Source organism: Brienomyrus brachyistius, unplaced genomic scaffold (genome assembly GCF_023856365.1).
Source record: "Brienomyrus brachyistius isolate T26 unplaced genomic scaffold, BBRACH_0.4 scaffold37, whole genome shotgun sequence".
Lineage (NCBI taxonomy): Eukaryota > Metazoa > Chordata > Actinopteri > Osteoglossiformes > Mormyridae > Brienomyrus > Brienomyrus brachyistius.
The window spans coordinates 2,373,896-2,398,146 of record NW_026042312.1 but is presented as its reverse complement, the minus strand read 5'-3'; the positions used below and the strand labels follow the sequence as shown (position 1 = coordinate 2,398,146).

The 24,251-nt window shown below is 42.6% G+C and overlaps 1 protein-coding gene across 4 annotated transcripts in view; it reads left to right on the top strand.

Annotated features, from left to right (window-relative positions):
- Positions 1 to 1,848: 1,848 nt before the first annotated feature.
- LOC125722170 (NLR family CARD domain-containing protein 3-like) overlaps positions 1,849 to 24,251 on the top strand; it is a 32,535-nt gene continuing 10,132 nt past the window's right edge. The window contains exons 1-10 of one of the 4 annotated variants that reach the window (XM_048998350.1): positions 1,849 to 1,940; positions 2,374 to 2,667; positions 5,149 to 5,250; positions 5,780 to 5,893; positions 9,349 to 9,412; positions 9,596 to 9,824; positions 10,736 to 12,446; positions 20,162 to 20,335; positions 20,847 to 21,020; positions 21,728 to 21,901. In XM_048998350.1, coding sequence (XP_048854307.1) covers positions 5,189 to 5,250; positions 5,780 to 5,893; positions 9,349 to 9,412; positions 9,596 to 9,824; positions 10,736 to 12,446; positions 20,162 to 20,335; positions 20,847 to 21,020; positions 21,728 to 21,901 — 2,702 coding nt within the window. In that variant the 5' untranslated portion in view covers positions 1,849 to 1,940; positions 2,374 to 2,667; positions 5,149 to 5,188. The other 3 variants (XM_048998352.1, XM_048998351.1, XM_048998353.1) reach the window with 3 other exon arrangements.

Below are 24,251 nucleotides of genomic sequence, written 5' to 3'. Positions count from 1 at the left end.
TAGATTTCTTTTTGTCCAACTTCGGCCGGCGCTGCAAAACGTCACCATGGTACAAAAACGTCACGAAAGCAAGACGATTTAAGACTTAAGCCCAAGTCGAACGCACCCTGCATCACCGCCCCTCCCCTTCTTGCTCAGAGCAGGCACGCATCGTGCGGTTGACCAATCCGTGCGCCTTGAAAAAAAAATAAAGAAAGAAAAAAAGCGGCTCTGACTCCGGCTCACAGGCAGGAGCCGGCTCCGATCGTTCACTTCAAAGAGCCGGTTCCGAGAGCCGTTTCGTTCGCGACCGACACATCACTATACTGCAGTACCGCTTTTTACACGCACGATCATCCTGAATCTGTGTTATAAGGCCACTTAAAAAAAATTGGTTCTCGTCCTTTTTACAAATTTTGATTGACTGTTTGGACTTTCAAATATGTAAGAAAAAACATATTTGAAAATACATACCGAAGAGAGCAGACCTACTTAGTACGCCTCCTCAGTTCTTCCAGTTTGTTGCGTTTCAAATATATTAAATGTAAGAAAATACAAGAATGGAAATTCCTTGATCCATGTGTATCTCATAAATGCCTTCCCAACTATTGTGTTAGAGCCAAAGTACAGAAAAAATATCCTTTTAATATTTTTTGTTGATATTTCAAATTCGAATGTTATTTTTGGGCTTACATACCAATAGCCATTGTTAGGGTTAAAAGTACGGAAATGTACGTAGCGTTATTGACGCTGCGTTTCCATTGGTCAATGTGTGAATCCAGGGCTGTGCATGTGACAACGGTAAAAAAAAGGAAAAGGAGGAAAAGTGGACATATGCGCAGCTTGGCAGTATATAGTTTTTGGACCGTGAATCCTAATCCATTATTATTTCGTTCATTGTTGATTATTAATTAGAAAAACTGAAGCTTATTCACAACTGGATGTGATCCCGTTGATGACAACCTTTTTGAAAATAAAAGAGTTCGACGGTTACAAGGATTTCGAGTGAGTAAGTTCGGTTGTTAACGAAGTGGACGTGGATACGAGTCAAAAAGTTGTCTGGTCTGCTCATATGAGGAAGTGGTTGAATTTATTTGATTATAACCCTGAAAATTTGCCACTACATATTGATTTGGATACTTTATGCTGATGTTTCATTCGTGAATATAAAAATGATACTATTTGAAACCAATATTCTGTTTGTCATTCCCATTCTAAATGAACAACCAAGATTTTAAAATATATATCTAGAAAGAAAGTGTATTAGAACATGTTAAAACACGAGGAATTTACAAAATACAGGAACCTGAATGGTTGAACAAGGAAATGCAACTCTACAAACAAGTACTTAAGAACATGTACCACATCACTACCCCAGATTTAAATCTTTGCACTAGCCCATCTCAGGTAGAGACAAATTTAGGTTCATGAAACCATTCCAAGACTAGGATTACACAATGTGGATCAATCGTCGATGTGGAATGCGCGGGAAATTCAAATTTCGTCATTCTTGGGCATTTTCCATGCGATTTTTACGAAATAAATAAATAAAAAAATTCGGGTCAGAGGCATTTCGGCGGGTCGGGAGGGGACGAGAACCAATTTTAAATTTTTTTTAAGTGGCCTAACCGAATTACGATTATTGTTGCTAATAGATGTGGACCCCTTGTTAGTTTCCCATATGCTAAATATTGTGTTCAATGTTATTATTTTGCACTGTTATTTGCATTGTTCATCTCTTGTGATAGTGTAATGTACTGCGTGGCTGATGGGTTTAGGGCAGGGACAACTGTGGTGCGATTCAGGCAGGCAGGGTAACAGGAGCGGAGCACACACAGGCACTTTGGCCAGCTCGCGGGGGGGGGGGGGGTGCAAAGAGCGCATGGGTCATGCAGAGCACTCGACAAGGATCGCTGCTTACAGTCCTGTTTAACAAGCGGGTTTTTGTGCTTGTGTTTCAGGTGAAAGAAGGGGCAAAGTGAAACTTACTGTGTGATACTCACGTAACTGTTTAGGATAAATGTAAATCGATCAGAACAGTTACGAATGAGTAATACAGAAATATTAATGAATATCAGTAAGGGAAAACCTGTAGCTACTCAGACCATACAGTTGTACGAGCTCGCCCGAACATTATCAGTGTGCGTATTGAGGAAAGTTAATTGTGGGATTATTGATTGTTTATATGTATAAGAACGAATGTGTTTATCTGTGTGTTAAGTAGTTGTTTCGAAGCGAATGTAAATCGACATAAATGTTTAAAAGTAATTGTATGTGTAAAAATTGAATGAGCGCGAGTGGAGTGCAAAGGACGCATGCGTCATGCAGAACACTCGACAAGGATCGCCGCATACAGTCCTGTTTAACAAGCGGGTTTTTGTGCTTGTATTTCAGTGTTTTTCCGGTGAAGTAAAAATCATCACATTATTGAAAAAGAACCCTATGCATGCCTGTAATTTATTCACCTTGTCCAAGTGTGCAACATAGACACATAGATAATATCCCCCCAAAACCCTACGAAGTGCCGCTGAGTCCGTGTCCATTTTTTGCATGAGACGGAGCTGATCATTTCCTGCCTGTAAACGAAAGTGAAATTAAGTGTCGGCATTTTAAAGGCAGAGTCGCCGTTTTATCAAGAAACATTTTATCAAGATTCTGGAGTAATGTAAAGATATTCTATGTTTCAAGGTAAAATTAAATTAATAATAAAATTGATATGTTTAACACAGCCTACATATACAGCGGAATTTAAAATTTTCAATATAATTAAACATTAAATATACGTCCGTACAGCACATTAGGTACGTGTATCAGAAGATTTTTCAAAGATCTTGCCTGAAGAGTTTTCAAATTAACATCAATAATATTTAATTACTTACGCTCAGCCATGAGTTCGCCTAATATACTGTGCTGCGTAACTATGGACCGGGACGTAGGCTGTAATATTTTTAAGCTATATTAAGTTTTTCTTTTATTAAGTGTTGGGGATTAATGCCAGTGTGCCGAAACATCCGGGTTAAACTCTATGCTTAACATTTTATTAAATCAAAGGTTTTACTACGGATCTGTTCTGTGTTCTCCAATCTGAAATGTGCTGATCTTAATTGTAGTCATACTTTGCAGTCGTATTTAAACTGTTTAATGCAAATAGTACGTAAGTCTGATTCTAATAATCGGTAAAGAATAAGTCAAACGCAACCCACAGCGCAGCTGAATGACAGAAGGTGGTGTCACTTACTCCGCCAAACCGTGAGTAGTGGAGCCGACCAATCACAACAAATCATTAACAGTAATAAGATAGAAAGAGATTTCTCAATGGAGGAAATTGATGATTTTATATCGTCCAAGGCGTTTAGAGATTTTTCAATACCATCGATACGAGCCAAAATCCGGTCCAACACAGAATCGGCGCCGCCCGCGATAGAATGGGAGTCGTCGTCTTCCTGACCAGCGGATACTTGTAGAGCTGATTAATTTTTTTTTCTTGTCAGTGTGAGAACGAGTTGAGGAAAAATGGGAACATCTTTGTGACTTCGACATGGTTAAAGTATATTCGGAACTGTTGTAATAGCGATTTGGACTTGTCATACTTTTAGGTCCCTTGGAAATCAGTCTCAGAATCAGAATCAGAATCGGGTTTATTGGCCAAGTATGTGAGCGAACACATACAAGGAATTAGATTCCGGTCGATGGTCTCAAGCACAACAGTGTAAAACCAACAACAATCTACAATAAGAATATGTATTATGGATTTATATTTATAAATATAAAGGTAAATGTAATTTTTTTTATAAAAGTTATTTGTACGTATAATATGTTTATACTATTTATAAATGTAAATATATTTATGGATACTGTATATATATACATGTGTACATATATACATACATATATACATACACACACATATACATAAAGTGTGTAAATGAACAATACGATATAGTAAGCAACATAAATCTTATATACAGAAAATACAAAGATTACAGAAATATATCCCACAGACTGTACATACAGTGCAGTTGCAGTGCTGTAGGTGTTTAGCAGTGTGACAGATCAGCTGTTTAGGAGGGAGATGGCGAGGGGAGAGAAGCTGTTCCTGTGTCGGGTGTCCTGGTCTGCAGGCTTCTATATCGTCTGCCAGAGGGCAGCAGGTCAGAGAGTCTGTGTCCAGGCTGTGTGGGATCTGTGATGATTTTCCTGCTATTTTCCTCGATCTTGAGAGATCCGAGATACTTAATCTCCTCCACTTGGAGAAGTACCTCCTCCCCGACCCAGAGAGCACTCCACCCTTTTCCGGCTGAGGACCATGGTCTCGGATTTGGAGGTGCTGATCCTCATCCCAGCCGCTTCACACTTGGCTGCGAACTGCTCCAGTGAGAGCCGAAGGTCACAGTCCAGTGAAGCCAACTGAACCACATCACCTGCAAAAAGCAGAGACCCAATCCTGAGGTCACCAAACCCTCAGTGCCCTGGCTGTGCCTAGAAATTCCATCCATAAAAGTCTAGTCAGAACCTCACAACCTCACACACCAGCTCAGGCTTCTTCTCCACCAGAGAGATGACATTCCATGTCCCTAGAGCCAACTTCTGCAGCTGAGGATCCCAGCGAAGGTCCCTGCCTTCGACCACTGCCCAACTCACACTGCACCCGACCCCTTTCGCCCCTCCTACAGGTGATGAGCCCACTGGAGGGGGAGCCTATGTGCCTTCTTCAGGCTATGCCCGACCAGGCCCCATGGGTGCAGGCCTGGCTGTGGGGGGGGGGAAGGGAGGGCCCGGTGACCCACATCCGGGGGAGGGAAAATGTGAATCTATGTTTTTCCTCATCATGAGGGGTCTAATGAGCTGCAGTTCGTCTGGTTCCTCACCCAGGACCTGTTTGCCTTCGGTGACCCTACCAGGGGCATAAAGCCCTGGGCAGCTTAGCTCCTGGGATCACTGGAACACGCAAACCCCTCCACCACCATAAGGTGTCAGCTCCAGGAGAGGATGTTGATACATATAATTATTTATAAAAAATGTGGCATTGAAAGTTTGCATTAAACCTCTTTACTATGTGTAATTCTACACATGGAACATAACAGAATGGAGACACAATTCATTAGTTTGATGTAAAAATGCTGAGTACTCGATATTGTGTATTTATATACTTACCCTTCATGTTCACAGAGGCCCCAGCAGGAATCATCTGGTCTGGATCAGCATAGAAATGGATGGATCTGCTTCTGAAATGCGCCCCCCTGTGGGGTGTAACAGAAAGAGCCCTGATAGGTAACAGTGTTACAGCCCACTAGCATGCATGTCTCTCTGGGTCTATAGTCAGGCCATAACATAAAAGTAAACTGGGCTCCTAGCTAGGGCTGGTCAGTGGGCAGCACTTTAATATGTGTAGCTTAATAAAAAGACCTCGCCATCTTCTGTCTTCACCGTCTTCTTCCGCAATCAGCCAGTTCTTTTATACTAGAGGCGAGTAACAGACCATCCCTCCTATACAAAATGGCCACATAACAAAACTAAACAAACAAACAAAAACATATATAAACAGGTAAAAAGGAACATCAGTCTAGTCTAGTTATGGAGGTTTTTAATGGACATACTAAAAGTTTCATATAATATTTAAATTTTAGATGAGATAATTTCCTTAAAAGCTGACTGTAAATAAGTCTGTTTACATGAAGAGCTTCACAGCATATCAAAGTACATGAAGGCAGAGCAGAAGGCTAAACAGCAGTGTGATGCCGTCCCCATTGTATGAATTATATTTATACCATGAGGGTTTATTTCCTCTCGCTGCCCACAGTGTCCCGATGAAGAGAGCAGACTCCCCTGTACCCAGCTGTGTTTCCATGAAGAGTGACTGGTCAATGGACCCCCCACATGCCTTCAGAGAGGAACCTTTTCCTACAGATCAAAGGTAAATGTGCATTTAAACAAACACTGTTAATGACATTCAGACTCTCAGTCAAATGGCACAGAGACACATACAAGCTATGAGGAAATAACATATTTATAATGAATGCACCGATTTTTACCTTTAACAGATTCCATCACCTTGAGAATTTAAACAAAAGTTTTGTCTGTATTCTATATAAATAACATCTGAGGTAAATGGATGAGGATTACTGTAACACCTGACTTCCTGTGAGCTGGAATTGGAAATTATTTAATCGCAAAGTGGATTTTAAATTTCAGTCCTCAGCACAGAGCTGTAAAAAACTGGTTTGCCTGTTACCCCCCTGCATGTCCATTAAAGAATGACTCGACAATATATTGTCACCTCGTGAGATGGATGTTTCTGTTTTAATAAATAATTTCACTCTCATGAATCCATTAGATTATGCTCAGACTAAGGCTTTAGTTTAACATGTTTAATGGAACAATGTGGCTTAATAATGAACCAGGATCATCAGACAAAACAGAGAAAGACTATTGGTTTCTTTGCCAAAGGTGACAATTACATTTTCCTGATTCAGTGCAAATATAAGTAAACATTTTTAGAAGTAAATGAAATTTCTGTAGGATAACAAGTTTAAAAAATGTACAGTACACAAAGAAAAAATCCTGAAAATACCATACAGTATAGTTCAATACATAAATATAGATAAAAAATTTTAAATAGTTAAAAATGGGACGTTAAGGCTGGCTGTGGGGGCTGCACATCGACAGCAGGCATTGTGGTGTCTAACGGCAGCAGGCAGGAAAGATCCCCAGTAGCTTCTTAGCTCACGGTGGGGGAATGAGTCGGTGGCTGAAGGTGCTCCAAGATAGCGCCCCCTGGAGCCTCAGCTGGGTTATGGACCGGGCCAGTGGGGCCAGTGCCCTGGGGCCTCAGGACATTAGAAGCTGTGAGTCACAACATTTATAGTGCAAGCCATGAAATGCGCCCCCCTGTGGGGTGTAAGAGAAAGAGCCCTGAGAGGTAACAGTGTTACAGCCACTAGCATGCATGTCTCTCTGGGTCTATAGTCAGGCCATAACATAAAAGTAAACTGGGCTCCTAGCTAGGGCTGGTCAGTGGGCAGCACTTTAATATGTGTAGCTTAATAAAAAGACCTCGCCATCTTCTGTCTTCACCGTCTTCTTCCACAATCAGCCAGTTCTTCTATACTAGAGGCGAGTAACAGACCATCCCTCCTGTCCAAGGCTCTTACAAGATAGACTTGCATAGTCTCACTTAATACGCACACCGGAGTTATTTAAGAAGACCAAATGAATGGATGAATGATATTAACCAAATGAGTCGGAAAGCGTGTAAAACAAGAGCGGTGTTTACTGGGTACAAAGGGCTGCATAGAAAACTGTCCTTCCTGCCTGCTGTGTCTCTGTGTGCTGGAGCCTGATGTCACTGGTTCTCTTCTGCTGTCATGAGAGAATCAGGAAGCCGCCCCAGTGAATAAAGCTTAACATGGCAGATACATCTTTCCAAACTACAACCCCGATTCCAAAAATGTTGGGATGTTCTGCAAGTTGTAAATAAAAACAGAATGCAGTGATATAGAAATCTGATAAACCTGTATTTTATTCATAACAGAACAGAAAACATATCAAATGTTCAAACTGAGAAAATGCATCATTGTAAGGAAAAATTTTGAATGTCGCAGCAGCAACACATCTCAAAACAGTTGGGACAAGGCCATGTTTACCACTGTGTGGCATCTCCTCTTCTTTTAACAACAGTCTGTAAATGTCTGGGGACTGAGGAGATCAGTTGTTTGAGTTTTGGGAGAGGAATGTTGTCCCATTCTTGTCTGATACAGGATTCTAGTTGCTGAACTGTCCTAGATCTTCTGTGTCATATTTTTCATTTTATGGAGCATCCAAATGTTCTCAGTGGCTGGAAGATCTGGACCCCTGGCAGGCCAGTTCAGTACCCGGACCCTTCTTCTACGAATCCATCATGTTGTAATTGATGCAGTGTGTGGTTTGGCATTGTCATGTGGGAAAATGCAAGGTCTTCACTGAAAGAGACGTCGTCTGGATGGGAGCATCTGTTGCTCTAGGACCTGGACATACCTTTCAGCATCGATGGTGCCTTTCCAGATATGCAGGCTGCCCCTGCCATATGTACTAATGCACCCCCACACCATCAGAGATGCTGCCTTTTGAACTGAGTGCTGATAATACGCTGGGTGGTCCTTCTCCTCTTTAGTCCGAATGACATGGTGTCCCTGGTTTCCAAAAAGAATCTCAAATGTAGATTCGACTGACCACAGAACAGTTTTCCACTCAGCCGCAGTCCATTTTAAATGAGCTTTGGCCCAGAGACGACATCGGTGATTCTGGATCACCTTCATATTCGGCTTCTTCTTTGAATGATAGAGTTTTAACTGGCATCTGTGCATGGCAGCGCGAATTGTGTTCACTGACAATGTTTGTGGGAAATATTCCTGAGCATATTTAGTGATTCCATTACAGAATCATGCCTGTTTGTGATGCAGTGCTGCCTAAGGGCCAACATATCACAGGCATCTAGTCTGGTTTTTCACAGAGATTTCTCCAGATTCTCAGATTCTTTTGATTACATTATAGATAGATAGATAGATAGATAGATAGATAGATAGATAGATAGAAAGAAAGAAAGAAACTTTATTAATCCCTCGGGTAGATTCTTCTGGGAAATTCGATTTCCAAGAGCACAGCACCGACAGAAGTTACACAATGTGAGCAAATGTTATATATATACACATATATAGATACAAAGACAAATAAAATATACAAAAGGGATAAATAGAATAAATAGGAATAAGAAGAATACAAGGGAATTCATTTATGTGCTGTAGATGATGAAATATTCAACCTCTTTGCAGTTTTATACTGAGGAACTTCTTTCTGAAATTGCTCCACTATTTGCCTGTACAGTATTAGGGGGATTGTGACCCTCTGCCCATCTTTACTTCAGAGAGACACTGCAACTCTAAGATGCTCTTTTTATACCCAGTCATGTTACTCACCTGTTGCCAGTTGACCTAATTATTTGCATATTGTTCCTCCAGCTGTTGGGTTTTTGCACCACAAACTTTTCCAGCCTCCTATTGCCTCCATCCCAACTTTTTGAGACGTGTTGCTGTCATGAAATTCAAAATGAGCCAATATTTTTCATGAAATAGCAAAATGTCTCAGTTTAAACATCTTATATGTTTTCTATACTTTGTTATGAATATAATACAGGTTTATGAGATTTCCATATCACTGCATTCTGTTTTTATTTACAATTTTCACAATGTCCCAACTTTTTGGAATTGATGTTGTAATATACCACAATGTTATTCTTTATCTGCAGTAACAGCAATTTTAATGGGGAACTTTTCAGTCTTTCTGTTACATTTCTGTAGATGAATTGAGGTCTTTATGTTTCTGCCTAATTCACAGAGACCAAATGGAAGAATGCAGTTCAAATCTACATGATAAATCGGGTTTATCATCCATATTGAAGGTTTGTATTTATTGCTGATATATATTTTCTTGGCTGTTATGGCAATTAGCTTATATTTTATATAGCTGTATAATAAGAAATTCATCATCTTAAAGAAAATATGTTTTAATCTATGATTCACAAGTGAGACTCTGAAAAGGTTTGGTGTAAGTAGCAATAATTAACTCTGACTGTTTATTTTAGTCGCTAGAGGAAAAAGCCATGAAGTTCCTAAAGGAGGAACTGAAGACGTTTGTGAGGCACCTAGATCAGAATTACCCAGAATGCTCTGAGCCTCAGCTGGAGGAGGACAATGACCTGGACTGTGATGGTCAGATGCAGAAGACCAGTGTTAGAGAGGTAGCTCTGAAGATCACACTGTACATCCTGAGGACCATGAAGCAAAATGATCTTGCTGACCTGCTGGACAAGAGTAAGAGCTTTATAACATTATGTACATGTACAATATTGTGCAAAAGCCTTAGGCAGGCAGAGAAAAGGATGTTTAAATGGTCTTCATGTTGGTGTAGAACTACTATAATATGTATGTCAAAGTGTGTTTGCCATTTCAGAACCTCTCCCAACATCACCCTAATATTTGCAGAAATCGTGCAGTATATCCACATATTTTTTTACTTGACCACTAACACACCTCATGTGGCTGATCAATATCTTCTTGAGTTTTAAACTAATTTAATTAATTAATGAAGTGAGCTGGTGGTGAAATTTAACAAATACATGGACTGGCTGTGGTGTGTCACGATCGTGTTCGCGGGAAGCAGCGATCGTGCGGGTCGGCAGGTAAGGAGAGGCAGGCAGGCAGTGATCAGGGCTAAACTGGGGTTTATTTACAACGGGACAGGAGCTTGAAACACACACCACACCAAATCCACAATGACGGACAAGGGGAACAGGTCAGACCAGGACTTAAATAGGACAAGACTAAGCAAAGTAATCAGACAGGGCTGGAAACAATCAGGGAAGCACACGTGGGTAATCAGGGGGCGTGGCACACACGAGGAGCCGACGAGCCGGGTCATGCCATGGTGCCCCTGAGGAGAGGTTTGGGAAATGAAAAGGGGTTTTGTGTTTTTTTTGGTTGGGTACACTTACTACCCAGATAAATGACTTTAAACATTTCCTTTGGCTGCCTAAGGCTTATTCACGGTCCTGTATGTGGTGTTCCAGTAAAATACACATGATAAAACTTTCAGTTTCACAGTCACAGTCACAGGGAAATATCTGGATATATGTGTGTAAAAAAGTGTTTTTGGAAAATATTCTTCCTCATACTGGTCAGGATCACGGTGAGAATTAGTGCATTTTCCTCTCATTTCTTTTCAGGAAAGCTCATGCTACAGGAAATCAAAGCTAAACTTAAGAAGCAATTTGAGTGTGTATTTGAAGGGAAAGCTAAGGAAGGACAGCCAACACTTCTCAGTGAGATTTACACAGAACTCTACATAACTGAAGGTGGGACTGGAGCAGTCAATGATGAACATGAAGTGAGACAGATTGAAACAGCATCCAAGAAAAGGCGAACAGAAGATACTACAGTCAAGTGCAATGATATATTTAAACCCTTATGTGGGCGTGTGACACCTATCAGAACTGTACTCACTAAAGGGGTGGCAGGCATCGGGAAAACAGTCTCTGTGCAGAAATTTATTCTGGACTGGGCAGAAGGAAAAGCAAACCAGGATGTTCACTTCATATTTGCTCTTCCTTTCCGGGACCTGAATTTGATTAAGGGTGAATACAGTCTGATTGAACTGCTTCACCACTTTGTCCCAGAACTGAAATCATTTCAATCCACTGACCTGTTTAGCTCCAAAGTCTTGTTCATCTTTGATGGTCTGGATGAGTGTCGCCTTCCTCTGGATTTTCAGAACAATGAGAGCTGGTTTGATGTAACAAAGAAAACGTCACTAGATGTGCTGTTGACTAACCTCATTAAGGGGAATCTGCTCCCATCCGCTCTCCTCTGGATAACCTCCCGGCCAGCAGCAGCCAATCAGATACCAGCTGAGTGTGTCCACCAGGTGACAGAGATACGAGGGTTCAGTGATGCCCAGAAGGAGGAGTATTTCAGGAGGAGATTTAATGATCAGAGCCTGGCCAGCAGGATTATCACACATGTGAAATCATCAAGGAGCCTCTTCATCATGTGCCACATACCTGTGTTCTGCTGGATTTCAGCCACTGTGCTTAAGAGGCTTTTTAGTGAGACTGACAGGGGAGAAATTCCAAAGACTCTGACTGAAATGTACACACACTTCCTGATCTTTCAGACAAGTTTAAAAAATGACAAGTATATGAAAAACCATGAAACTAAGCTTAAGGAATACAGCAAGCAATTCCTTTTAAAACTTGGTAAACTTGCTTTTGACAACCTTGAGAAAGGCCATCTCATATTTTATGAGCAAGATCTGACAGAGAATGACATTGATGTCGCTGAAACTTCAGTTTACTCTGGAGTCTGCACAGAAGTCTTTAAAGAGGAGTATGGGTTGTACCAGGAGAAGGTGTACTGCTTTGTGCATCTGAGCATCCAGGAGTATCTCGCTGCTTTATATGTGTTTCTGTCAAACTCATCAGCTGACCTGCTGGAGACTGCAATGGATCAGGCATTAGAGAGCAAGAATGGACACTTGGACCTCTACCTCCGCTTCCTCCTGGGCCTCTCAACAGACTCCAGAAAGACTCTGTTACAAAGGCTACTGGGGCCGACAAGAATCAGCTCACATACCATTAAGGATACAGCCCAGTACATCAAGGGGAAAATAAAGGAGAATTTATCTCCAGAAAGGACCATCAATCTGTTCCACTGTCTGACTGAACTGGGTGACAATTCTCTAGTAGAGGAAGTACAAAGATACCTGAATTCAGGAAACATTTCAGCAGATGACCTCTCACCTGCACAATACTCAGCTCTGGCCTTTGTGATGCTGATGTCAGATGAGGAGCTGGATGTGTTTGACCTGAAAAAATACATCAGACGAGATAAACAGCACTGCAGGCTGCTGCCTGTGGTCAAGAACTCCAGGACGGCTCTGTAAGTGACGTGGGGATGGGAAATCATGTCTGGTCTGGCAGTGATACATGAATATTGTTTGAAATGTGTAATATTTATTATATCTTTCTCCTCATGCATTAATAAGTGGGTTTTATTTTGATAATCACAGCTATAGCTGTTTGTATAGCAGTAGCTAATCCTGACCACAGACTTTATAATGACTGAAGGTAGTGATGTCACTTTTTGTTTGTTACTACGTTTCCATTCCCATCCAGTCTGCCTTCTGATCACAGGCACAGCATCCTAACCTGCTATAGAAACAGTGAGGGCTCTTTATCCACAGGGTGTATCAGTGGTATGTGAGTGTTATTGTCAGCAGGCGTGTTCATGTGATGGAGCCCAGAGCTGGGAGCTTCCGTATGACTGCTGTCTCTGGCTGCTCACTGGCGCCCTCTGCTGGCCTCAGCTGCACCTGGCTGAGGATGTGACGACACATCTAGTCCGGCAGAAATAGATAAACATTGTTTAAAATATAAAATGAATATATATATATATATATGTAATTTATTTCCCCTCTTTTATCAACAAGGTTCCTTTTTAATCTAGTTCATATTAACTGAAGGTAGTGATGTAGTAAAAACAAAAAGACAAGATTTCCACGAGCATCCTTTGTGTAACAAATAACCAAAGATACAGCATCATACAGAATGGTCCAGTTTTCATTAATAGTGGGAAAACCACTCATATTCGTTTCAGTTCTGGATGCTGTAGGAAGCATTTCTGTAAATACTGGGTGTGGTGCCTGACTCTTTGGGCTCGGACTCTGTGTCCATGAGCGGAAGGTCGCTGGTTCAGATCTCTTGGCCGGCAGAGTGATGTCATCGCTGGGTCCTTGAGCTCCAGGGGTGCTGGATGCTGGCCGATCCTGCGCTGCGACCCCCAAACTTCCTCTCACCTGTATATGTGTCTGTGTGTCTCTTGGAGAGCAAGATGGGAGGGGCGAAAAGACAATTTCCCCATGGGGGTGAATGAAGTATCATTATTCATTGATCATTCAAACAAACATTTTTCTAAAAGCCTATTTCACAGGACTGATAGCTTTCCAATTAGTGTATTGTTGATTAGGGCTGGGTGATAAGTTAAAAAATGTGTATGTGTAATTTAGTATAAAAATATCGCAATAAACAATCATTTTGAGTCCTCCCCCCAAACACTGAGTGCAATTTCAGTTCAGTTCAGATTTATTTGTATAGTGTATTTTCACAACATTATATCATCTCAAAGCACTTTACAGCATCCCTGCCCAAAGCCCCCAGTGAGCAAGTCAGAGGGGACAGTGGCAAGGAAAAACTCCCTAGAAAGACGAAAGCTTGGGAGGAACCAGACTCAGAGGAGGAGCCCATCCTCCAGGGGGCAGCAGAGGAAGCCCTAACCCTAACCAGACTCAAAGGGGGAGCCCATCCTCCAGGGGGCAGCAGCAGGCCAGAAGGACGTCACAGGTAGTGGAGACGTCGCAGGCAGCAGGGTAGGCAGGATATCTTGAAAATGTGGGGTCTCCAGGGGGATTAGGGGAAATAAAATGTGCAGTTAGCCAAAGTAGGGGAGACTAGAGGCAGTGCAAACAGTTAGGTGAGTGCAGTATGAAAGTTCCGGCAGATATGGCTATGGCAGCATAAGTAGGAGGGAGAGGCAGGTGGGAACGCAGGCATGGGGAGTCCCTGAAATGTCAGCACTCCAGTTCCACAAGGGGGTGTGATGCTAAAGTGACAGACTGACAGTTCAGTTTATCCAAAGCCAATGGCACCGATCCCCACCCAGCTCTACATCTCACACTATAGGTCTGACTGGGAGTGAGCAGTTAGCTAGAGCTAGAACTAGAGTCCCTACAAGCTAAACTAAACAGGCGTGTTTTTAGTCTAGACTTGAATATTGAAAGTCAGCCTGAATCCTGCAGATCCACTGGAAGACTATTCCACAGCTGAAGAGCTCTATAAGAGAAAGCTCTGCAGCCTGCCGTAGCTCTTTCTACCCTGGGTACTAACAGATATCCTGCTCTTTATGATGGAAGAAAGCGAGGAGGGTTGTATAAGGCCAGCAGGTTACTAAGGTATTCTGGTGCAAGGCCATTCAGTGTTTTATAAATCAATAGCAGTATTTTTTAGTTAATCCGAGACTTAACTGGAAGCCAGTGAAGGGAGCATAGAACAGGGCTAATATAATCACATTTATTAGTGTTTGTAAGAACTCTGGCTGCTGCATTTTGTTCCAGCTGAAGTTTATGTGAGGATCCAGATGGGCACCCAGAAAGGAAGGCATTACAGTATCCAGCCTGGAAGTTATAAAGGTGTTAGTGTTTCCGCTTCATGAAAGGAGAGCATCTTCCGAAGCTTGGCGAGGTTCCGTACATGATAGAACACAGCTTTAGTGATGCTTTTTATGTGAGCATCGAAACATAAATCTGAATCAACCAAAACACCAAGATCTCTGACCACTGTGTCAGGTTGGGTAGGAAGACCACCAAGGTTGAGGTTGTCAAACTTATTTCGAGCCGCCTTCGGACTAGAAAACAGTACTTCTGTTTTTCTGTGTTTAACATAAAGAAATTATTTGCCATCCAGCACCGGATATCTAGTCGACAGTCTTCTAACTGAGAGCTGTGATGCATCATCCGGCTTAACAGATATATATAACTGTGTATCATCAGCAAAACAATGAAACCCAACACCATGATTTCTGATAATGTGACCAATATATACAGTGTACAGTAGTGGGCCCAGCACTGATCCCTGAGGGACACCATTGTAGGAATATTTAGCTCAGGTAAATTTTAATATCTCCACCAATATGTTTTGAAATTAATTACATTTGAATTAATCATTATTTAATGATGTTTATTAACTAATTGTTATGCCGAATGGTTGGTTCCTCCAAACTCAATTACGAATCCCCGTGAGTCTGTTAATGTGAGACTTACATGGGATTCACTAGTTACCAGTATCGCTTAGTAACCTGGGTTAGTAGGCTCGTCCAGCGAGCTGCATCACCAGGTAATGTAAACGATCGGTAGCGAAGCTCCCCTCATGGCCAATGAGAGGGAGCCTCACGATATTTCAGTCGAGTTTGAGGTTTTAGAGCTCAGTAGCCAAATCGCAGAGAGGCAGGGACTATTGTGAGCACTCAGTGAACAGAGGCTGAAGTGGTGTAAAACTGGAGTGATTTTCCATCGGTTTGATACCAAACATGCCATACCAGCCTAGTGGTTCACACCGAATACCATCTGTAATGATTAATTAATGATTACTTATATTATGTCATTATGTTATATTACTCACACCAGTCCCTGGTCTAAGTGGTCTAGGTTGCACCTCAATCAGAGGTTACCCTTTATACGGACATTATATGATATATTCTTATTCCAACAGCACATCTTACCCTTAGATAGACATGGTAGAATACAAAGATCAGATAAGGGCTGCTGAGGAATGTGGCAAAGAAAAGGGGGGAAGGTTAGTCAGTCAAAGAAAAAGAGTCTGTGAAAGTTAGGACACATTACAAACATAACCTGTCTGTATATTGAGACTAGTAGTCATGGGTAAATAAATATACAGATATACAACAGCCAAACTTAAAAGAAACTTTCTTTAGGGTGTTGGGTGAGTGGTATGTAAGGCAGGATGTCTGGGGAGGGGGTTGTGTGCCAAGTCGAGGGACCCCTGTCCTTGGGGTCCACTCTGCTGTCTGTAGGTCGTTAAAGCTTTGAGAAATAAAAGTTGGAGTGCTGGCCTCCCTTGTTATCTGTGGGTGTTTAAGTGTGTCTGTGTGTGGGGTCACGACCCCCCTTTGAGGCCTAGGCCGATGTGTGCCTCTCGTACCAGGCTAGGCCTTGTCTCAGGCCACCTGGAATTTAAGCTTTGTGATATGTGCATCATTTGTGATCCTACACCAGATTTAAAATGGGTAACCTTAAAAGGGAAATACTGTTTTGCAAAGCAAGCACAGTTTCTGGAAACACGACCATAAAGTCATAAAGCAGGTTAACAGAACGCATAGGTTGTTAGAATGAAAGGAAGCTGATTTACTTGTTTGCAGAGTGGATGGGGTCTTGGCAGTATTAAATAATACCTACTTTTCTTTCTAGTAGAATAGATTACTGTAATGCCCTCTTGTCTGTTTCACATCTACTGTTTCACATCTACAACGGGCCCAGAATGCCGCTGGCGGAGTGTTAACACGCACCAGTCACAGGGATCACATCTACAACGGGCCCAGAATGCCGCTGGCGGAGTGTTAACACGCACCAGTCACAGGGATCACATCTACAACGGGCCCAGAGTGCCGCTGGCGGAGTGTTAACACGCACCAGTCACAGGGATCACATCTACAACGGGCCCAGAATGCCGCTGGCGGAGTGTTAACACGCACCAGTCACAGGGATCACATCTACAACGGGCCCAGAATGCCGCTGGTGGAGTGTTAACACGCACCAGTCACAGGGATCATATCTACAACGGGCCCAGACTGCTGCTGGCGGAGTGTTAACACGCACCAGTCACAGGGATCACATCTACAACGGGCCCAGAATGGCGCTGGCGGAGTGTTAACACACACCAGTCACAGGGATCACGTCTACAACGGGCCCAGAATGCCGCCGGCGGAGTGTTAACACGCACCAGTCACAGGGATCACATCTACAACGGGCCCAGAATGCCGCCGGCGGAGTGTTAACACGCACCAGTCACAGGGATCACATCTACAACGGGCCCAGAATGCTGCTGGCGGAGTGTTAACACGCACCAGTCACAGGGATCACATCTACAACGGGCCCAGAATACCGCTGGCGGAGTGTTAACACGCACCAGTCACAGGGATCACATCTACAACGGGCCCAGAATGCTGCTGGCGGAGTGTTAACACGCACCAGTCACAGGGATCACATCTACAAGGGGCCCAGAATGCTGCTGGCGGAGTGTTAACACGCACCAGTCAGAGGGATCACATCTACAACGGGCCCAGAATGCCGCTGACGGAGTGTTAACACGCACCAGTCAGAGGGATCACATCTATAACGGGCCCAGAATGCCGATGGCGGAGTGTTAACACGCACCAGTCAGAGGGATCACATCTATAACGGGCCCAGAATGCCGCTGACGGAGTGTTAACACGCACCAGTCAGAGGGATCACATCTATAACGGGCCCAGAATGCCGATGGCGGAGTGTTAACACGCACCAGTCACAGGGATCACATCTACAACGGGCCCCGAATGCCGCTGGTGGAGTGTTAACACGCACCAGTCACGGGGATCACATCTACAACGGGCCCAGAATGGCGCTGGCGGAGTGTTAACACGCACCAGTCAGAGGGATCACATCTATAACGGGCCCAGAATGCCGATGGCGGAGTGTTAACACGCACCGGTCACAGGGATCACATCTACAACGGGCCCAGAATGCCGCTGGTGGAGTGTTAACACGCACCAGTCACAGGGATCACATCTACAACGGCCCAGAATGCCGCTGGCGGAGTGTTAACACGCACCAGTCACAGGGATCACATCTACAACGGGCCCAGAATGCCGCTGGTGGAGTGTTAACACGCACCAGTCACAGGGATCACATCTACAACGGCCCAGAATGCCGCTGGCGGAGTGTTAACACGCACCAGTCAGAGGGATCACATCTACAACGGGCCCAGAATGGCGCTGGCGGAGTGTTAACACGCACCAGTCACAGGGATCACATCACACCTGCTCTCACATCCCTGCACTGGCTTCCTCTGTCTTCTAGGATTGATTTTAAAGTTCATTTGCTAATTTGTAAATATTTACGTGGTTTAGCTCTGTCCTGCCTCAGTAACATGACTGTAAGGTATGTCCCAGGTAGATCAGTCAGATCATCCGGTAGTAATTTACTGATTATTCCAAAAACCCGGCTGGGGAGGGAGGGGGCAGCTTTTAGTCACTATGGGCCCAAAATCTGGAACTCTCTCCCAGAAAACCTGAGAGCTACTGAATGTCTCAGTACTTTCAAAACTAGGCTGAAAAAGCATCTTTTCACCAACGCATATAATAATCTATGGTAATCATCCATCCATTTTCCAAACCGCTTGTCCTACTGGGTAGCGGGGGGTCCGCAGCCTATCCCGGAAGCAATGGGCACGAGGCAGGGAACAACCCAGGATGGGGGGCCAGCCCATCGCAGGGCACACTCACACACCATTCACTCACACATGCACACCTACGGGCAATTTAGCAACTCCAATTAGCCTCAGCATGTTTTTGGACTGTGGGGGGAAACCAGAGTACCCGGAGGAAACCCCACGACGACATGGGGAGAACATGCAAACTCCACACATGTGACCCAGGCGGAGACTCGAACCCGGGTCCCAGAGGTGTGAGGCAACAGTGCTAACCACTGCACCACCATGCCACCCCCCTATGATAATCAGTTTTATTATTTTATGCTTTTATTAATATCAGTAATTGTGGGGGGGCGGTCGCTTCCCCCAGAAGACATAGGGGCTACAGGCCCCTTTGAGGAGGGGCCCTTAAAGAGGACATGGGTATTTAAAGTCCTTTATGATGGTTTTTAATTTTATTTTTTTTAAACATTTTTACTCTATTTTTATTTCTTTTGCGCTTATTGTTATTTATTCTGAGCTTATTTGAATTTCTTTTTCTTCTTTTTAAATGTTTGCAAAATTCTTTATAAACGCTGTGGCTAAAATGCGCTATATAAATAATGATTAATTGATTCAGATAGATAGATGAGAGAGAGATTTTACTTTTAACCACCTTTATTAAACAGTTAGCAACCAATGCTAATCACAGCCCTGGCGGGGTCAGGGACACACTTAAAGCTGTGCCTGAGACTAAGATATGAAAAACTGAGTAGGGAAGCTCAAAATTCCCACCAGAAAGCTGCACTTGAATGACTGACATTCTGGCTGCTGACTCAGAGATAGAAGTTGGTGATGTGACAATACTGAACTTACAAGAATGGCGAACGCATGGTTACTGCAAGGGACAATGCTTGTGAAATTCTGTGCAATGTTTCTTTTTAACTGCTTCAGAATCTTTGGCTAGAAAGCTGAACTGAAAGCAAATCATGAATCCTTCTGTTATCTTGCTTTGTATGTAGCCTAAGCGCGTTTCCTCAGCAAAGACGATAATCGCCGGTTAGTCACGGTCAGATATCGACACCGGGATACTTGTCTTATTACACTCATTACTGATAATATCGTCATATCACCCAGACGTAATTGGTGATTTGACATGTTCCCAGGTATAACAATACAGGGAGAGAAAGGATTTTACTCATGGGATCAGGAATCCAAGTGCCAGTTGCTGCTGCATTAGCTGCTGGGAATGTTCACATCTCCTCCTTTCAGTGATACGTGTCGAGTGTAGGGACACCTGGCAGAAAGATGGCTAAGGACTGCACTGGAAGCACTGGTCTGACTGTTATGGGAGGTTCACGTCCATCTTGCTGTTGATGTGTTCCTATGTATTCCTATAGCTTGTACTTAATGTTTTTACCTCTAGTTTTGAGCAAAGGTGCACTGACTCACAATTAGTGATCATGTGACTGCAGCAGATTGTCAGGACGCACAGAACACTCTGCAGACTATAATTCATTTTGAAGTGTAAGCTGTGCTGCTAATTATAATGAAAACAAATGCTTATTGTAATGCTTTGTATTTTACTAATGTGTAGGATGTGTATATGTCTGTGTCTTAAAGTGTTTTCTGTTTCAGGCTGAACAGCTGTGATCTCATAGATAAACACTGTGAAGTGCTGACTTCAGCTCTCAGATCAAACTCCTCACCCCTGAGAGAGCTGGATCTGAGCTACAATCACCCAGGAGATTCAGGAGTGAAGCTGCTCTCTGCTGCACTGGGGGATTTACACTGTAAACTGGAGATACTGAGGTCAGTATTACTGGATATTCCACACTGTAAACTAGAGATACTGAGGTCAGTTTTACTGGATATTCCACACTGTAAACTGGGGATACTGAGGCCAGTATTACTGGATATTCCACACTGTAAACTGAGGATACTGAGGCCAGTATTGCTGGGTATTCCACACCGCAAACTGGAGATACTGAGGCCAGTATTACTGGATATTCCACACTGTAAACTGGGGATACTGAGGCCAGTATTGCTGGGTATTCCAAACCACAAATTGGAGATACTGAGGTCAGTAATATTGGGTATTCCACACTGTACGCTTTAGATACTGAGGTCAGTATTACTGTGTATTCCACACTATGAAGAGGAGATAGTGAGCAATTAGCTAAGGGAAAGAGAGGAGGGGTCCTGCCTTGTCTTAGACACTAAACTGTAATTCTTGAATTATTTATTAGAGCATCACATTTATTTAATAATTATAATGGTGAGGTGATATTATTTACTGGGGAGTTTCTGTCTTTCTCTGCAGGCTGTCAGGCTGTAGAGTCACAGAAGAAGGCTGTTCTTCCCTGGCTTCAGCTCTGAAGTTAAACCCCTCACACCTGAGAGAGCTGGACCTGAGCTACAATCACCCAGGAGATTCAGGAGTGAAGCTACTCTCTGCTGTACTGGAGGATCTCAGCTGTAAACTGGAGAAGCTGCAGTGAGTACAGAATATGCATTTTACACAAAAGTAACTGGACAGCAAGAAAACCCACAATGCCTTTCAGCAGTTACATAATAAACAAACACAAACAGCTTCTGTTTTCTTCTCCTACTTCCTTATATCCCACAATCTTATCAGCCCTCGATCCATGCTAGAAATAATTAAGCAGGGAAGCAGGAAACATCCATTCAACCATATTGTGACGTCCGCTGAGTGGAGGAGCAGGCAGACAGGGCAGTGGAGCCGTGAAGACGAGCAAACGGAGTTTATTAAGGGCAGACGAGGAAACACGGCTCACAACATCAATGACAGATCTAGGGAAACAGACCTGAACACGGACTGAAATACACAAGACAAGCCGAAATAACAGGAAACAGCTGGTCAGAATCGGGGCAGCAGACGTGGTTAATGAGGGGGCGTGGCACACGAGGATCACACGAGCTGGGCGTGACACATATAATCCATGCAAAACATTTGTGTTGGTTAGCAAAGTTAACAGCACTGTTACAGATAAACATGCTGACTTTAACGTGTTATGGACAAAAAAATAATGGACACCAAACAGAATCGGAATGATTGTTAAAATTATTTTTAATAATTTAATTGTTTTCTGAAAATCCATTATGTCATGACCCTTATCCTCCTCATTTGAATACAGTGCTGCAGTGTAAAAAGTGGATTTAAAAGTGTTTAATCTTTTTAAGGGTGGGCTGGTGTGAACTCACAGAGAAATGCTGTGAGGCACTGGCTTCAGCTCTCAGATCAAACTCCTCACCCCTGAGAGACCTGGACCTGAGTGACAATGACCTGCAGGACTCAGGAGTGAAGCTGCTCTCTGCTGGACTGGGGGACTTAGACTGCAACCTGGAGATACTGAGGTATGACTGGGTATTCCACACTGTAAACTGTGGGTAGTGAGGTGAGTATTACTGGGTATTTCACACTGTACATTGGAGATACTAAGGTAGGAAATAGCTAATGATTTCAAAATAAAGCAGGAGTATCTAAGTCTAGGGGTTGACTTAAAAAATAACATTAGATTCGCTACAGTAAGTGGAATGTCGAAAGTAAGACTGCATTGGAGGTTAAGGATGACATTAAAAGTTTCTACCAATATTTTAACTCCAAAAGAGCTCTAAAAGCTGAAATCACTCATCTGCAGGATAGTAAGGGCCTTATAATTGAAAATGAAAACTGATATAGTAAATGAGTTTAATGATTATTTTACACGGGTGTGCACAGTAGAGGACATGATTAACTTACCACCATTTAGTACAAATACAGTGTCGTATATAAATAATATACAGTCCCTCCACAATTATTGGCCCCCTTGTAAAGATTTGTAAAAAGGGTTAGAAAAAAATCCACCTTTTGGCGAAGCAGCTTCATCTCACACTGAAAAAAAATGAGAAAAATCCAACCTTTCATTGAAATAAATTTATTCAAAGAAAAACAAATAAGGTTGGAGAATACAGACCAGGGCATCTGAGACCATTCCTCTTTACAGAATCTCTCCAGATCACCCAGGGTCCTCAGCCCTCTCTTGTGCACTCTCCTCTTCAGCTCCGCCCACAGGTTTTCAGTGTGGTTCAGGTCAGGGGACTGAGATGGCCATGGCAGAAGCTTGATTCTGCGGTCAGCTGACCATTTTAATGTTTATTTGGACATGTGCTTAGGGTCACCGTCCTGCTGGAAGATCCAATGAAGCCCCAGTTTTTGTTTCCTGGCAGCAGCAGCCAAATTTTGATATAAAATGTCCTGGTATTTCATGGACTCCATAGTGCCATGTACCCTAACGAGGTTTCCAGGGTTTTTGGAGGAAAAACAGCTCCACAACATCACAGAACCTCCATCATATTTTACAGTTGGGATAAGGTTCATTTCATTATAACCATCCTTCTTTTTACGCCAAACCCACCTTGAATGTTTATTGCCCAAAAGCTCCATTTTTGTTTCATCTGATCATTGAATTTTATTCCAGTCAAAGTTGTATAATGTTTTGCAAACTCCTGGCTCTAACATTTTAAGTAACTGACAGAAAAAGCTTCTTTCTGTCATAACTTTCAAAACATCTGTTAGCATGAAGGGGGCGTCTGATGGTTTTTTGGAGACGTGGTAACCCGAAGATTTTACTTTGTCTGGTAATTGACTAACAGTCATCCTTGGGGATTTTTTGTCTCTCTTACGATCATCCTCACTGTATGTGGGGGCAAAATAAACTTGGGTCCTCTTTCAGGCAAGTTTCTAACAGTTCCAGTTAATGCCCACTTTTTAATTATTGCCCTAAGAGTAGAAATTGGCATTTTAAGGTGAGTAGCTATTTTTTAATCCACATTCCCTGACTTATGAAGGTCAGCACACTTCTCCCTCATTTGGTCTGTGTGTCTCTTATCTTTCCCATGTTGATGGATGACTAAGGGAATTTGGCCTCTGTGTCTCCTCATGTTTGTACCCCAGTTACTCAGGAAGTCATGGATTACAGCTTGAAGGTCCTTATTCATTCCAATCAACTCAGAGATGTATAATTTACATGGGAAACATGCTTCAGTTACATTGTGTTCACTATAATTTGCAGGGCTGCCAATAATCGTGGCTCATGTGTTTTTGTTAAAAATAATTATTTCTTGATAAAGGATTTGATTTTTCTTCAAATAAATTAATTTTAATTAAAGGTTGGATTTTTCTAATTTTTTCCATGTGAGATGAAGCAACTTCACCAGAAGGTGGATTTTTTTCTTACCCCTTGTACAAAGGGGTGCCAATAATTGCGGAGGGCACTGTATGTATAACTGAGGCTGATTTGGTACAAAACCTAGCTAAGCTCAAAATAAATAAATCGCAGGGCCCTAATGGCATCTTACCTATAGTTTTGAAATAGATGAGGGATATTATTAGCTAACCTTTAACTTTACTATTTCAGAAATTCTTATCTGCGTGTCTGGTACCTTCTCATTGGAAGTATTCTAATATAACACCCATATTCAGAAAAGGGGATAGATGTAATCCAGCAAACTATAGGCCAATTACTTTAACTTGCATAACTGGAAAAGTAAAGAAGCTATAATCTAAGTGAACATGGTAGATTACCTGGATACAAGTAACATTCTGAGGAGTAGTACAGGGCTCGAAATTCACTTTTTTACTTGGTAGCACTGGTGCTCCCAACTTCAAAAAGTTAGGAGCACCAGCAAAAATTTAGGAGCACCCACCAAAAATTAATGAGCAGCA